Source organism: Hoplias malabaricus, chromosome 15 (genome assembly GCF_029633855.1).
Source record: "Hoplias malabaricus isolate fHopMal1 chromosome 15, fHopMal1.hap1, whole genome shotgun sequence".
In the NCBI taxonomy this organism is placed as follows: Eukaryota; Metazoa; Chordata; class Actinopteri; order Characiformes; family Erythrinidae; genus Hoplias; species Hoplias malabaricus.
This window is the reverse complement of record NC_089814.1, coordinates 4808621-4821610: the sequence shown is the minus strand read 5'-3', so window position 1 is coordinate 4821610 and position 12990 is coordinate 4808621. Positions and strand designations below refer to the sequence as shown.

The window sequence follows — 12990 nt, the reverse complement described above, 5'->3', positions numbered from 1 at the left end:
AATCCCACGCAGACAGAGGGAGAACACACCACACTCCTCACAGACAGTCACCCGGAGGAAACCCACGCGGACACAGGGAGAACACACCACACTCCTCACAGACAGTCACCCAGAGGAATCCCACGCAGACAGAGGGAGAACACACCACACTCCTCACAGACAGTCACCCGGAGGAAACCCACGCAGACACAGAGAGAACACACCACACTCCTCACAGACAGTCACCCGGAGGAAACCCACGCGAACACAGGGAGAACACACCACACTCCTCACAGACAGTCACCCGGAGGAAACCCACCCGGACACAAGGAGAATACACCACACTCCTCACAGACAGTCACCCGAAGGAAACCCACACTCCTCACAGACAGTCACCCGAAGGAAACCCATGCGGACACAGGGAGAACACACCACATTCCTCACAGACAGTCACCCAGAGGAAACCCACGCAGACACAGAGAGAACACACCACACTCCTCACAGACAGTCACCCGGAGGAAACCCACGCGAACACAGGGAGAACACACCACACTCCTCACAGACAGTCACCCGGAGGAAACCCACACCGACACAGAGAGAACACACCACACTCCTCACAGACAGTCACCCGGAGGAAACCCACACAGACCCAGAGAGAACACACCACACTCCTCACAGACAGTCACCCGGAGCGGGAATCGAACACACAACGCCCAGGTCCCTGGAGCTGTGTGACTAATCTAATTTGAAATGTCCATACATCCATAAAATAAATAGTCACTCAAGCAAAAACATTAAGCCTGGTAAAGTGAATGTAGTCATAGTAACAAAGCAGTCATTTACTATGATATTTACATAAACCAACAAACACTGTATAAACAGGCATCACGGAAGCTAATTTCGCTGCAATGTTGTACTTGTATAACTTTGTATGTGACAATAAAGATCTATCTATCAGAGAAAACAATCCAATATAAAGAAATGTGGGTTTAGTGTCTTAAACATTTAAAACTGAGCAATAACCCTGTTAATCAAGGGATCAACTCTGAGCCAAGGCATTTAATGTTAGTTTGGGGCCGAGTTATTAGTTCCAGGTACAGCACAAACGGCAGTACAATACAATGAGAACGTCCTCACTATAAAATAAATATATACCACATGCTTATGGAAGCAAGATAATAAACTGTTTAAAGCTGGAGTCTCTCAAAATCTTTTCATTTCCTTCATATAAAGCACAACAGGAGTCAAAGAGCAGGAACAAAGCATTCCTGTACAGATAAATATTTGTAGGTGTGGACTCTTAAACTTCCATAAATTCCTGCTGACACCAGACCATTTTGTGGGAGCAAAGTTCAGATTTCTGAGAGAAAAGTGACTGATCTATTACCTAATGCCTCCCTATAGATATCATAAGGGTGGAGCGACATGAGGCCATTTGCAGTGAATAATATGAGCACAATGCACAGTGTTTAGCAATGGGAGTCCACCCCAGTTCTGGCTAATACTTGAGACCTACCAGAGTAACGCCCTACTAGCCTGATCTGAAGGCAGAACTGTACAGATAAAATTCAGCAATATGTGGAGCTTTTAAGGAGGATTATTTGGCAATATCCATTGTGAAATTAAGATTTTCTTTTTCACTATAAACGGTATTATATTAAATTATTTATTTGTTAGTTTTACACTCATTTGTTTCAAAAGCAACAAACAAGATGTATGCCTTTACAACCTGTGCAAGGCATCGACCTGTTTGTGTCTTGAGGCTTATAGAAACAACAGAAGCCCTCTTAACACAGTTGCACTGAGGACATTATGTGAGTTTGAACTGAAGGCAGTTAAGGAGCTAATTCACCTACATTCAGTTTGTAGCTGCATACAATAAACAAAACAAGACATTTAAAATAAACTGTCAGTTAAAACTGTAGGATCACAACAAGCCTACACACACGACTAAATAAAGACAACATGGAATATATTTCCACAGAAGAACTAAGTACAATAGACATGACATGTTAAACATAATAATGATGGCCTCTGATCCTGTGAAATATGGAGGAATGATTAGGCTTCTTTGAGTAAGAAAGCATCTATTATTTTTCAGCGTGACTTGAAAAACAGAACTATGCATAGAGTGCATAAAGCAAAGACAGTCTCACCCACAAACCTAGAGAACAGATCTGATAAAGAGCAGGTGATTGATGGATTCCTGTAGCCACACCTTAGGTTTCAGCTGAGTACTCAATCGTCCTGTTTAACCAGCTACTGTATCTTAAGGAAGTCTCACTTTTTTTTTTTTTACACTTTTTCACCAATTTTTTTTTTTTTTAGAATTTTTTTGGTAGTTTTCTTTCAAAAATGTTTGACCACCTTAATAACAACATAGGTGTATATATACAAGTGCTCCTGAGTTCACCCTTAGTTTTAGTTTTAATGAGTGTAATAAGTGGGCCTTGGTCTGTCCAGTGCCCTCTGTGTGTGTCTTTGAAACAGGAGCCACTGGGGCGGTGGACGTCGAGGGTATATTTAGGTCACACACAGCTCATAAGCACATCTCCCAGCTCAGTCACGGGTCACTGCAATAATGCTACTTTCTAAGTGGTCACAAGCAAACAAATTACTCTGAATACAACCCTGTTTCCAAAAGGTTTCCAAAATTGTAGAGTTGTGTGAAAAATATTTGCCCATTTTGAATTTAAAGCCAGCCACTGCATCAAAAACTCAAGTTAAATCTTACAAATGCAAAGACAAGACCATATATAGACAGGATCCAGAAATGCCTCCACCTTCTCTGGGCCCTAACTCATTTAAGATGGACTGAGGCAAAGGGAAAAAGTGTCCTGTGAGCCGACAAATAAAAAATTTAAATGCATTTTGTAAATAATAAATGCTGTACGGGCGGCACGGTGGTGCAGCAGGTTAGTGTCGCAGTCACACAGCTCCAGGGACCTGGAGGTTGTGGGTTCGAGTCCCGCTCCGGGTGACTGTCTGTGAGTGTCACCCTGTGAAGGACTGGCTGTGTTCCTGCCTTGCGCCCAGTGGTTCCGGGTGGGCTCCGGACCCACCGCAACCCTGAATTGGATAAGCAGTTTCAGACAATTAATGAATGAATTAATGCTGCATCGTCCGGTCTAAAGAGGAAAGGTACTATTCAGTTTGTTATAATTACACTGTTCAAAAGCCAGCATCAGTGATGGCATTAGGAGGCATTTGCTGCATGTGGCAAGGGGGACTTTCTCATCTTTTCAGGGAACGCCTTGTTTATTTCAGTTGCAAAAGGCCATTTCACATTCTACATGAATTACAACAACATGGCTCCTAAGTAAAAGATTCTGGGAGCTAAACTAGTCCAGCCCACCCACTAAAAACAAATGGTGCATTATTAAATGAACAACATTATAACAGAGGTCCTAAGCTGTTGAGCATGTGGAATCCTATAACAAGCCAAACAAAACTATAGCGATTTGTCTCCTCAGTTCCCAAACACTTACACAGTGTTGTTTAAACAAAAGTAATGCAAAACAGTGATAAACATGACACTGTCTCAATTTTTTGGAATGTATTGCTGGCATCAAACTCAAAATGTTTTCAGAAAACAATAAACTTTCTCAGTTTTAATGCTTTACATTATGAAATTATGTTTTTGTACTATTTTAAGTAAAATATGTGGTTTAAATTATTTGCAAATCATTGCATTTTATTATTATTTTCATTGTGCACAATGTGCCAACTTTTTGGGAAATGAGGTTGTGTTTTAGATTGCACAACATTGCACCTTTCTAAGAGCCACTTTGACCACAAACACGTTTCATGGTCATGTACTTACAGACTTATAGCCAATGCCTTAGAGCATTGGTTCTCAAACTTTAGACCCAGTACCATCTATGATTTTTACCACAGAAACATGTGCGCCCCTGGCTCTACCTCTGTTCCCAGGGCATAAGACAAAATCTTGCTTGAATTTTTGCATGGATTTGTTGCTTTTTGCATACCTGAAATTTGCATTCTTTACACAAAATGATCTAAAATACTTACTAAAAATGACAGAAAGAAATAACTAGGCTAAACTGAACATTTTAAACACAATTATACATTTATGAGAATATATAAAATTTATGGGCAATAAGTGTTTTTAAAGAAATAAAGAAACGAGAAGAGGTTAATTTTAAATCAGTTATGTGCTTTAACAGACTACAGGTGAAAACAGCACATCGGGGGCTTGGGGCAGGTCGCAGTGGCTCTCTGCGCTTGTAGCAGGTGATTGTTGTAGTGCTGTAATGGTGCAAAAAAAAGGCCACATTTTCCTTCAGCCAAATTTTTTCTTCCATTTTGTCTTCACGTGTACAGTATTCTCATTTAGTTTTGAATTTTGTCCTTCTGTGCTCTGGAGAATTTCTCAGGCTTGGTCTTGGCTTGTTTTTCTCATTTTTACTTAGCAATTAAATCCAGTAAGCAACTGAAACTGGGCTTTCTTTACACGGATTTCTCAAAAAACTGGGGGATCACGTTCCCTCCCTGGAAAAGAAGCGGAGGAACACTGCCCCCCACCCGCCGTTCCATTACAGACGTTATCAACTACAGTATATGCTTAGCACGTTGTATTTTTTGAAAACATAAATTCATTTTATTGGGGCATAATTCTAAAAACTGAAACATTATGTAATTTACACATAAATTATGAATAAATTGCTTAATTAAGTAGTACATTTGAGAAGAAACACAAACTCTAAACTACTAAAATACTAAGGAAGATAATGAGCAAATATTTTAGTGAGTCCACCATGCCATAACATTAAAGCAGCCTCCTTGTTTCTAAGCTCTGAGGTGTGAGGAGTTTTCAAACACTCCCACTCTTGGTTTGTCAGGACGCATGTTTTTACAAGACTGATTTTACCAATTGATCATTCTGAGGGCTTTTACGTGAGACCAGTTTTCAGGGCTGGGCCTTCGAGTCCATGACTGAACATCCACTATGATTTACCTCGGAGTATTAACCTGTCACAACCAATCAGACAGACTTTTTTTTTTATTATCCTGGGGACTGAGCTAAGGATAAATGATCCTGTGTGAGAAACCAAACTTGAGCCGTTCAGTGTCAGATCCTTTAGGTTAAATTAAGATTAAGAACAGACATGGGAAATCAGAAAATTCATAACAAATTTCTGCAAAGAACTTTAACAGACATGAATAATGTACACTAGGTGGAGACAAAGCTCTAAGAAGTGTTACATGAAAATGTGTTTAAACTTATTGACTTATCAATGGATATTTATCCTGAGCCAGGTGCCTCCTTACACTAGCACCTTTTCTTTTCTCTAAAACTGCTGTTGCAGTGAATGAAGTCCATCAGGAACGCTAACAAAAAGTGTGGAACCCTGGACCACCATTTTGATTATGTCCTACCTGAGACCCTGATACATAGCTGAAGCAGCCAGGATTTTTTTGTCCTCTTGCAGCCAATTCTTCTGCTTTCTAAACCAGGACAAAGGAAACTATATTTATGCAGTTTCAAAAACAATAATAATAATAATAATAAAATAATAATTGCTTCAAGAAATGCAACAGTGAAACCACTTAAAAAGGATATTATGGTCTAAATAAAACATTATATACACTTTAAAATATAAACTTTAACAATTAAGATCCTTTAACAATTAATATTGGGTCCTAGATTCTGTTCATGACGTGTATTCTACATATTACACACCCACGTCTCCGTTTCTTAAACATATCATAATAAACTTTCTGCAACTCAAGTTTTAAAAGATCTCAGTGTGATTTTTATCCACATTCTAATTGCTTTCAGCTGCAATAACTGAATGACTTCACCAGCACAAACCCAGCTCAGATATCCACCAAACTTCACCAACTTTAACATTCTGAGTGTTGAGAGGTTTAAAAAAAGAAGAAAGCAAGATACACATTCACAACTTCTACCACTAATACACATCTACTAAAACTACCTCACTATGGCGGTCAGATGTGAAGATCGACCCAGGTTATGGTGACGGATTTGCATCTGTCAAAGTCATTCAAGTCGAGATTCATTTGATTACATTAAGCTCCGCTAGTTTCAATCCACAAGGAAAAACATGGCACAAACACACCCAGAGGACTGACGACTGTTTGATTTAGCTGAATGTTTTTAAAGCCTCCAGCCTCCAGTGTATTCTACTTACGAGTCTCATCCAGTACTCTGCATACGCCATGGGGCAAACAGATGCGATGTAAAACTCTCCACAAAAACTACAAGCCTACAAAGTACAACTCCAGAACGGAGATCATCTCGTCAGGTTGTCTCGCATTCCTTAAGCGCCACTCCCGACAGCGTGGACAGGCTGAGCCAACTCTGCTTCACACACTGTAAAAAAAAAAAGTGCTCCACATTTTTCTTCAAAAAACTCCCATCTATTGCAATCAGTGCTGCGAAGTGACATTTATGTATAAACAACAATGCTGAGAAAATGACTAAAAGCAAATGTATTTGTTGCTTCCTGCTGGAATAATGATTTCCAGAAGTGAGTAATAGCATTTTGTTCTTTACGAATGGCGTGATATTACGATGTTAAATTGTTTAAGAACTGATCTGCGCAAAGAAAATACACAAACAGCATGGCAGTGTTAAGGAAATAAACAGTTATCAAAGTCTCTTCATGGAGCAGAGTTCTAAAGCCAAAGTAAATACTGCCGTCTAAACAACGTTCTCTTAAGGTTGAAAATGAAAGTTGAAAAGACGTCCAAACACAGACATTGAAAAGACGACTATTAGACGTATTTTGGACGTCCATTGACATTATTAATTGGTTCCGAAATAAATTACTTGTATAAAACGCGTTTTGGACGTCCACTGACGTTATCGATTGGTCACCACTTGACTAACTTATTAAGATGGATTTTGGACGTCCATTGACGTTTAAAATATGTCCAGACTACTTTCAGACCTATTTTGAACGTCCAGGGACGTTGCTTGTTTACTGGGCTTCTATTGTTGCATAGCTTTGGACAAAAAAAAAAACATGCTGAGAGATTCTGTTCATAGCCATTTATGACAAAAGCTGTGCGAATTCCCGCCTTGCGCCCAGTGATTCCAGGTAGGCTCTGGACCCCTCGCGACCCTGAACTGGATAAGGGTTACAGATAATGAGTGAATGAATGAAAGACGAGAGTGAGAGTGAGAGCGAGAACGGGTGGAATCCGCGCGAGAGCGAGCGAGCCTAAGTGCTCGTCAGACCTACGCTGTGTCCGAAATGACTCCCTATTCACGATTTTCTTCACATTACTCATTATACAGTGCACTATTGTAGGGAACTGAATTCAGGAGGGTAGTGAACGATTTCAGACACTAATAACTGATGCAGTTTTTTTTACAAACATAGCAGTGCATTATGGGTATTCTCTATCCGCAATTGTCAGGTGCATTGTGGGATTGTTTGTGTGCACTGAAAATGTCCGAACACCATAATAGTGTATATAGAGAATAGGGCCCAATTTCGGACACAGGGCGAACAAAAGTGCTATGGCAAGTCACTTGGGCCAGAATACGTATGGGTTTTCACGGGGAGACTCTAAAACGCTTAATGTGAAAAAGCTTTACGTGACTTAATGTTCTAAAACAGGTGGGCATTCTTATACGCAAAGGGCCATCTGTACTAAAACAACGGCTTAGGATCACCAAACTCTTCGCAATTAGTACATAAGTGCTCTCTACTGCTGAACCGTTGAATCTGTAACTTAAACGGAAAGCAAAACATTTAAATGCATTATAAGGAAACAGCTAAACGTGGCTTAATGTACTAAAACAACGACATCGGAACACTATATTTTCAGTCACAATAGTGATCATAAGTAAGCCTGTAGTTCATCTGTTCTGGTCTGAATCAGGGCCTTTAGCCTTTCTACAAGTGTTTTTTTCTTACATAAGTATAGCAAAACAACACACATTCATTGTAGATATTTAAAAACGACATTACTTCTAAGTACAAATTGTACATTATTTGATATTTTACTGTTGGAGGACTGCCGCCAAGTAGTGTTTACATCACAACTCACCCAGTTCATGCTGCTTTGAAAATTGTGATGTACCCGACTTCACCTCCCGACTTCAGAGGGTGTTCACGTGGTGCCTCTTGTTGGGAAACTCGTTTTTCCGATAAAACCAACCCAAGTTAAATCCCCGATCCCTCCATACTCCCCATGTAGTGCACTAAGTTACATGAGTCGTTTTTTATTTGTACTACCAATCTGTGGTAGTAAACACATGCTAGTGAGCAATTTTGTAGACACACAAACCAGTTAGCACATAAATGCACACACACACAACTGAATCAGCAGGCTGCCAGCCACAGCACCCAAAGAACACTTCAGAGGTTAGGTTCCTTCAGCCGTGGAAACATTTTTCCTGCTGGTCCTGGGGTTGGAACTGGCAACCCTATAGTCTCAAGCTCAACTCTCTGACCTTTAGGTCATGGCTGCCCCGTGGTGGTTGTAGGGAATATAATTGATTGATCAGTTTTATTCATGTTTATTTACAGCAGATATACAAAACCTAAAGATAAACAAACAATTCTACTCAGTGTTCTTTTATTTTTTTTTAGAATGCAAAATATGTAATGTTACCTGTGTCTGAAAATATTTTTTTCCTGATAATAAGCAAAACATCACTGCCAGTATGCAAACTGCATGAGAAGTTATATCAGTACTAGTGTTCATTAGTAGACAAAAAGTGCTGTCAAATGACTATGAGACAATTGCAGATATAAATATGTAATCATTAAGACCTCAGTTAGGTTGTACATATATCAAAGTTAGGCAGGTGTGTAAATGTCACAGCGCGCTGAAGCTGTAACTTCTATATTTAAGTATATTCTTCCTAGGGAACGTTTTTATTTAACCTCAGTAAGTGTTACACATCATCTCTATCCATAATGAGTAAATGAGTACAAATGATACAGTCCATTCTTTGAAAATCTTAACTAAACACTCCTATGAAGACATTCTTATTCAGGTCATGGTCTTCTATTGTGTCTTATTTGTGTCCAAGGTGCAGAATACTAACTACGAGGGGTGTATGATTACTTACATAGGGGTATATGATTTAGCCAGGTAACTAAAGCCCAAAATGTGACTCACACATTAGCAGTGTCCTGCTCCTCTCCTTCTATAGTGTAGTTTGAATTTTCAAGTTACTTGAGTAATGGACGAATCCTGTTTTGTGGAATACCCCACATCCCAACAGTTTTAGCCTAGTCTTGGACTAAAATGCAATGAGAATGGGGGTTCATTAACATAACCTTCTTTTCCTAGCCACTTAATTTGGATCAGTCTCAGTCCCAGCTGGATCTGCCCCAGACTGTTACACAACAGCAGTCTCCTGGCAAATTTACTAAACAAGATGTTTTTCCTTTTTTCCCCCCTTTTTAGCAAGTACTTCTTTCATGATCTTGGCATGAAAAGCACCTTTAAAAAGAAACTGGCTCATAAATCATTACAATTGATCAAAAACAAAGTTTAGACCTCTTATATGGATTTATAAACTGGAAAAAAGTGGTCTTGTGCTAAGCAAAGTAGTTTAAGAATAAATCTGCCAATCAGTAATTGTATTAATAGAGCCGAATTGTTGTAGTATATTGTTTAATGTATTTGTGATACTTGTTTATTCATACTATTGCATGATACTTGTCGGAACAGTGGGGACTACAATGTAAACATATTATTCTGTACCTACTGAATGTTACTAAAGCTAAATTTAGAGTTTCTCATAACTTACAATCAGGTCAGCAGAGCGAAACCTCGCTGCAAACCAGACTCATGTCTAAACGAATCAGCAAAGACCAGACTACATTAGAAATGAAAACTTGTACCTTTTATGGCTGTTGTATATGTCACTGAATGTCAGAAGGCTGCTTATAATCTGTGTTTTAGTTGTAGTTTGTGCTTATTTGAAAATCTGAAGTGTAATGGTTTAAAGAAAATACTGAGTGAGTATACAAAGATTGTGAAGGTGTGTGTGTGTGTGTGTGTGTGACCTACTGGTTTGGATTTTCGACGTCCGTGGCTTCTCTTTTTACTCGGCATATCTGCTGTAATCTGCAAAAGGGCTATCTCCCCACAAACCTGTACACTCTGAAGGGTTCTCTGGCAGTGAGCTTGCTCCTCCTGCTCAAAGCATTCGAGGTATTGAAATAAGCCAGACCCAGAGGCTATGAGCAATCCTGATAAAAGTGAGTGTGCAAAGCAGCAGCTCACTCTATATGTGATGCAAGTTTCTGCACATATTTATGCAATTGCACAGTGAATGGCTTGTACACAATAGTGAATACTTAGTGGTTTTTTAAGTCAATAGCATGAATCATTGTGCATAGTGTGGAAAGGAGCAGTTGCATTGTTATAAGTTTGTATTAGGGATGGTAGAGATAAGATTAACACAGAATTTAGGCAATAAATAGTTAACTTTATAGGGCCTTGATGTCTAAGACTTTTAATGTTCTATTACACTTCTGTAAATCCTAGTCACAGATATACAGTCAAGCATAAATGCAACATTTGTATAGCAGGGCAAATAATAATCCTGAACCTTCTGGGGAAAAAACAATGTACTCTTCTGTGTATGCACAACCACCTTCAACAGACTTAGACCTACTGTTAAATTATAAATACCATTAAAACCAGTAAAGACCATATAGGATTTCCTTAACTGTTAACTCCCACCTTTGCGGAAAGCTGGGAGTGACTCACTAGCTGTACCTTATTATTCTCCCTCACCCATTCATTACAAATCCACCTCACACTCCTTTAATCTTACAAGAGAGAGAGAGAGAGAGGAAGAAATGATTCACTCTGCACTTTTGCACTTTCTCAGTGAAGGGGGAGGATGAGAAATCTTTCACCTAACGACATTCATGATGACCTATAAGTGACCTAAACCGATTTCAGAACAGTTGTTATGAACAGTGCAGTGTTTAGCCAGTATATCTTCAGGTGATTAATCATTACACTTGACCCTGTTTACATATGGATCAGAAACAAAATAAACCGGAACAAACTCAAGTTTACAACCGTTGTCCTGAATCTGTTCTTTGTGAAATACAAGGGCTCCCCCTGGTGGTGCTCAGTTTTACACAGTAGATAGATAGATAGATAGATAGATAGATACTTTATTGATCCCCAGGGGAAATTAAAGGTCTCAGTAGCTTACAGACTTAGACATCACGTACACGAATCACTAAACAGCAATGGACTAATAGAGTTAAAAAAAAAAAAAAAAAAAGTATTACACCAATAATACTAATTTAGATAGATAGCTGCTGAGTTATATGAATTTGTTGTTTACATATATTTATAATACTCACCAAATCCATTCTACAAACTCAGTTTTGGCAAACCAAGGTTTGTAAGATTTGTATGATCAGAAATGGATACAGATAAAACAGCTGACATTTTGGTGCACCATTTTTGTACCTACATTCACTACATTCACTGACAATTTGCTCATGAACACCGTATAAATACACTATGTAGCTCTGACATTATTAAAGTCAGGTACAGGATTTATTGGCCTAGTGTATTTGCATGTATAAGTAATTTGGAGCATTAGGTCACAGTTACACGGTAATCAACAATATGTGTTTTACACAGATATCCTTACCCAAGTTTTACAATACACACTTGCTTTATCTTTCTATGGAGCCAGAACAGGATATTCTGGGTGTTGCCACCTGCCTAGATCCTCCTTAAGACACTCTCCCTGGAATAAATACTTAAAAGTATAAACAAACATCGGTTTTAGCCAGCAGGTGGCAGTGTTTCACTTTTTCACTCCTCCCAGACTTTATGCCGTTCATTGTTGCCTTTGACCTGTTCGTGTACGGCGTAGCAAGAGGACAAAAAGCCACAGAACCTGTACTGTTTGTTCTAAAGTAGTTATTTTTTCTATTTTAAGAAAAAACTCCCTTCACAATGAACAAAATAGAAAACATTCAAATGTCATCAATTTCATACGGAGCCCACGAAGGGACATGTATAAAAAAAAAGAAAGAAAAGAAAGGACATGTGGGGATTATTTTTCCATGACACATTAAGAATTGAGGGCTTTGTAATTTCATGCATTGCATTTTTCCATGTTGGTTTTGAACAAATGGTAGTCCCATGTGACCATATAACGCTGGTTACGTATGTAACCGTGGTTATGTGAATAGTGGATGACCGCCAGGGCGGTGCCAAAAGTGGATGTATCCCTGCCGTGCCACGGCCAACCGAGAGCGTATGCCAACGAAGTCACTCACGTGACACAGCGTGAGAATCCCACGCAGTATATAACTGCTCGGATCACGCTGTACTGCCTCAGGGACCTGGATCTTCTCGCCTCTCCGAGTGACCAGGAACCCTGGCGGTCATCCACTATTCACATAACCACGGTTACATATGTAACCAGCGTTATGTTTCATATCTCCTGACCGCCAGGGCAGTGCCAAAAGTGGATGACGTGTATCAACGATGTCACGAGGAGGATTATTGACAGTCTGCGGCCCGGGATAGAACTGCTGTAGACAGCCCCTCCGCAGCTGCGATGTTCACACTATAAAATCGGGAGAAGGTGCACGGTGTGGACCACGTAGCCGCCGTGCATATCTCCTGCAAGGAAACACCTCGGAGTGCAGCCCAGGAAGTTGCAACACCCTGGACAGAATGGCCCGTGATATGGTAAGGCATCTGGAGGCTTGCAGCCTCATAAGCCCCTCGAATAACGTCCACAAGCCAATGGGACAGTCGTTGTTTAGACAGTGCCATCCCCAGCTTGGCGGCAGAGAAGCAAACAAACAGCTGATCGGTCTTCCTTACATTAGCCGTAGCGGTTACATAGGCCCTAAGGGCACGCACAGGGCAAAGTAAGGACCGCCTTGCATCAGAATGGTCTGTGTAGGCGGGAAGGTCGATGGCCTGATTCACAAAGGCAGGTTCCAAAATCTTAGGCAGGAAGGCAGTGTTCAGCCTCAACCTGACGCTAGAATCATTTAT

The 12990-nt window shown here is 39.9% G+C and overlaps 1 protein-coding gene across 5 annotated transcripts in view; it reads right to left on the bottom strand.

The window, feature by feature from the left end:
* cast (calpastatin) overlaps positions 1-10084 on the bottom strand; it is a 49505-nt gene extending 39421 nt beyond the window's left edge. The window contains exons 1-2 of one of the 5 annotated variants that reach the window (XM_066645233.1): positions 6156-6305; positions 5380-5448 (exon numbers count right to left, since the gene is read on the bottom strand). In XM_066645233.1, the coding sequence (XP_066501330.1) occupies positions 5380-5448; positions 6156-6185 (99 nt within the window). In that variant the 5' untranslated portion in view covers positions 6186-6305. Of the gene's footprint in view, positions 1-5379; positions 5449-6155; positions 6306-8025; positions 8050-10005 lie in introns of those variants that run through there. The other 4 variants (XM_066645248.1, XM_066645237.1, XM_066645250.1 and 1 more) reach the window with 4 other exon arrangements.
* Positions 10085-12990: the final 2906 nt, after the last annotated feature.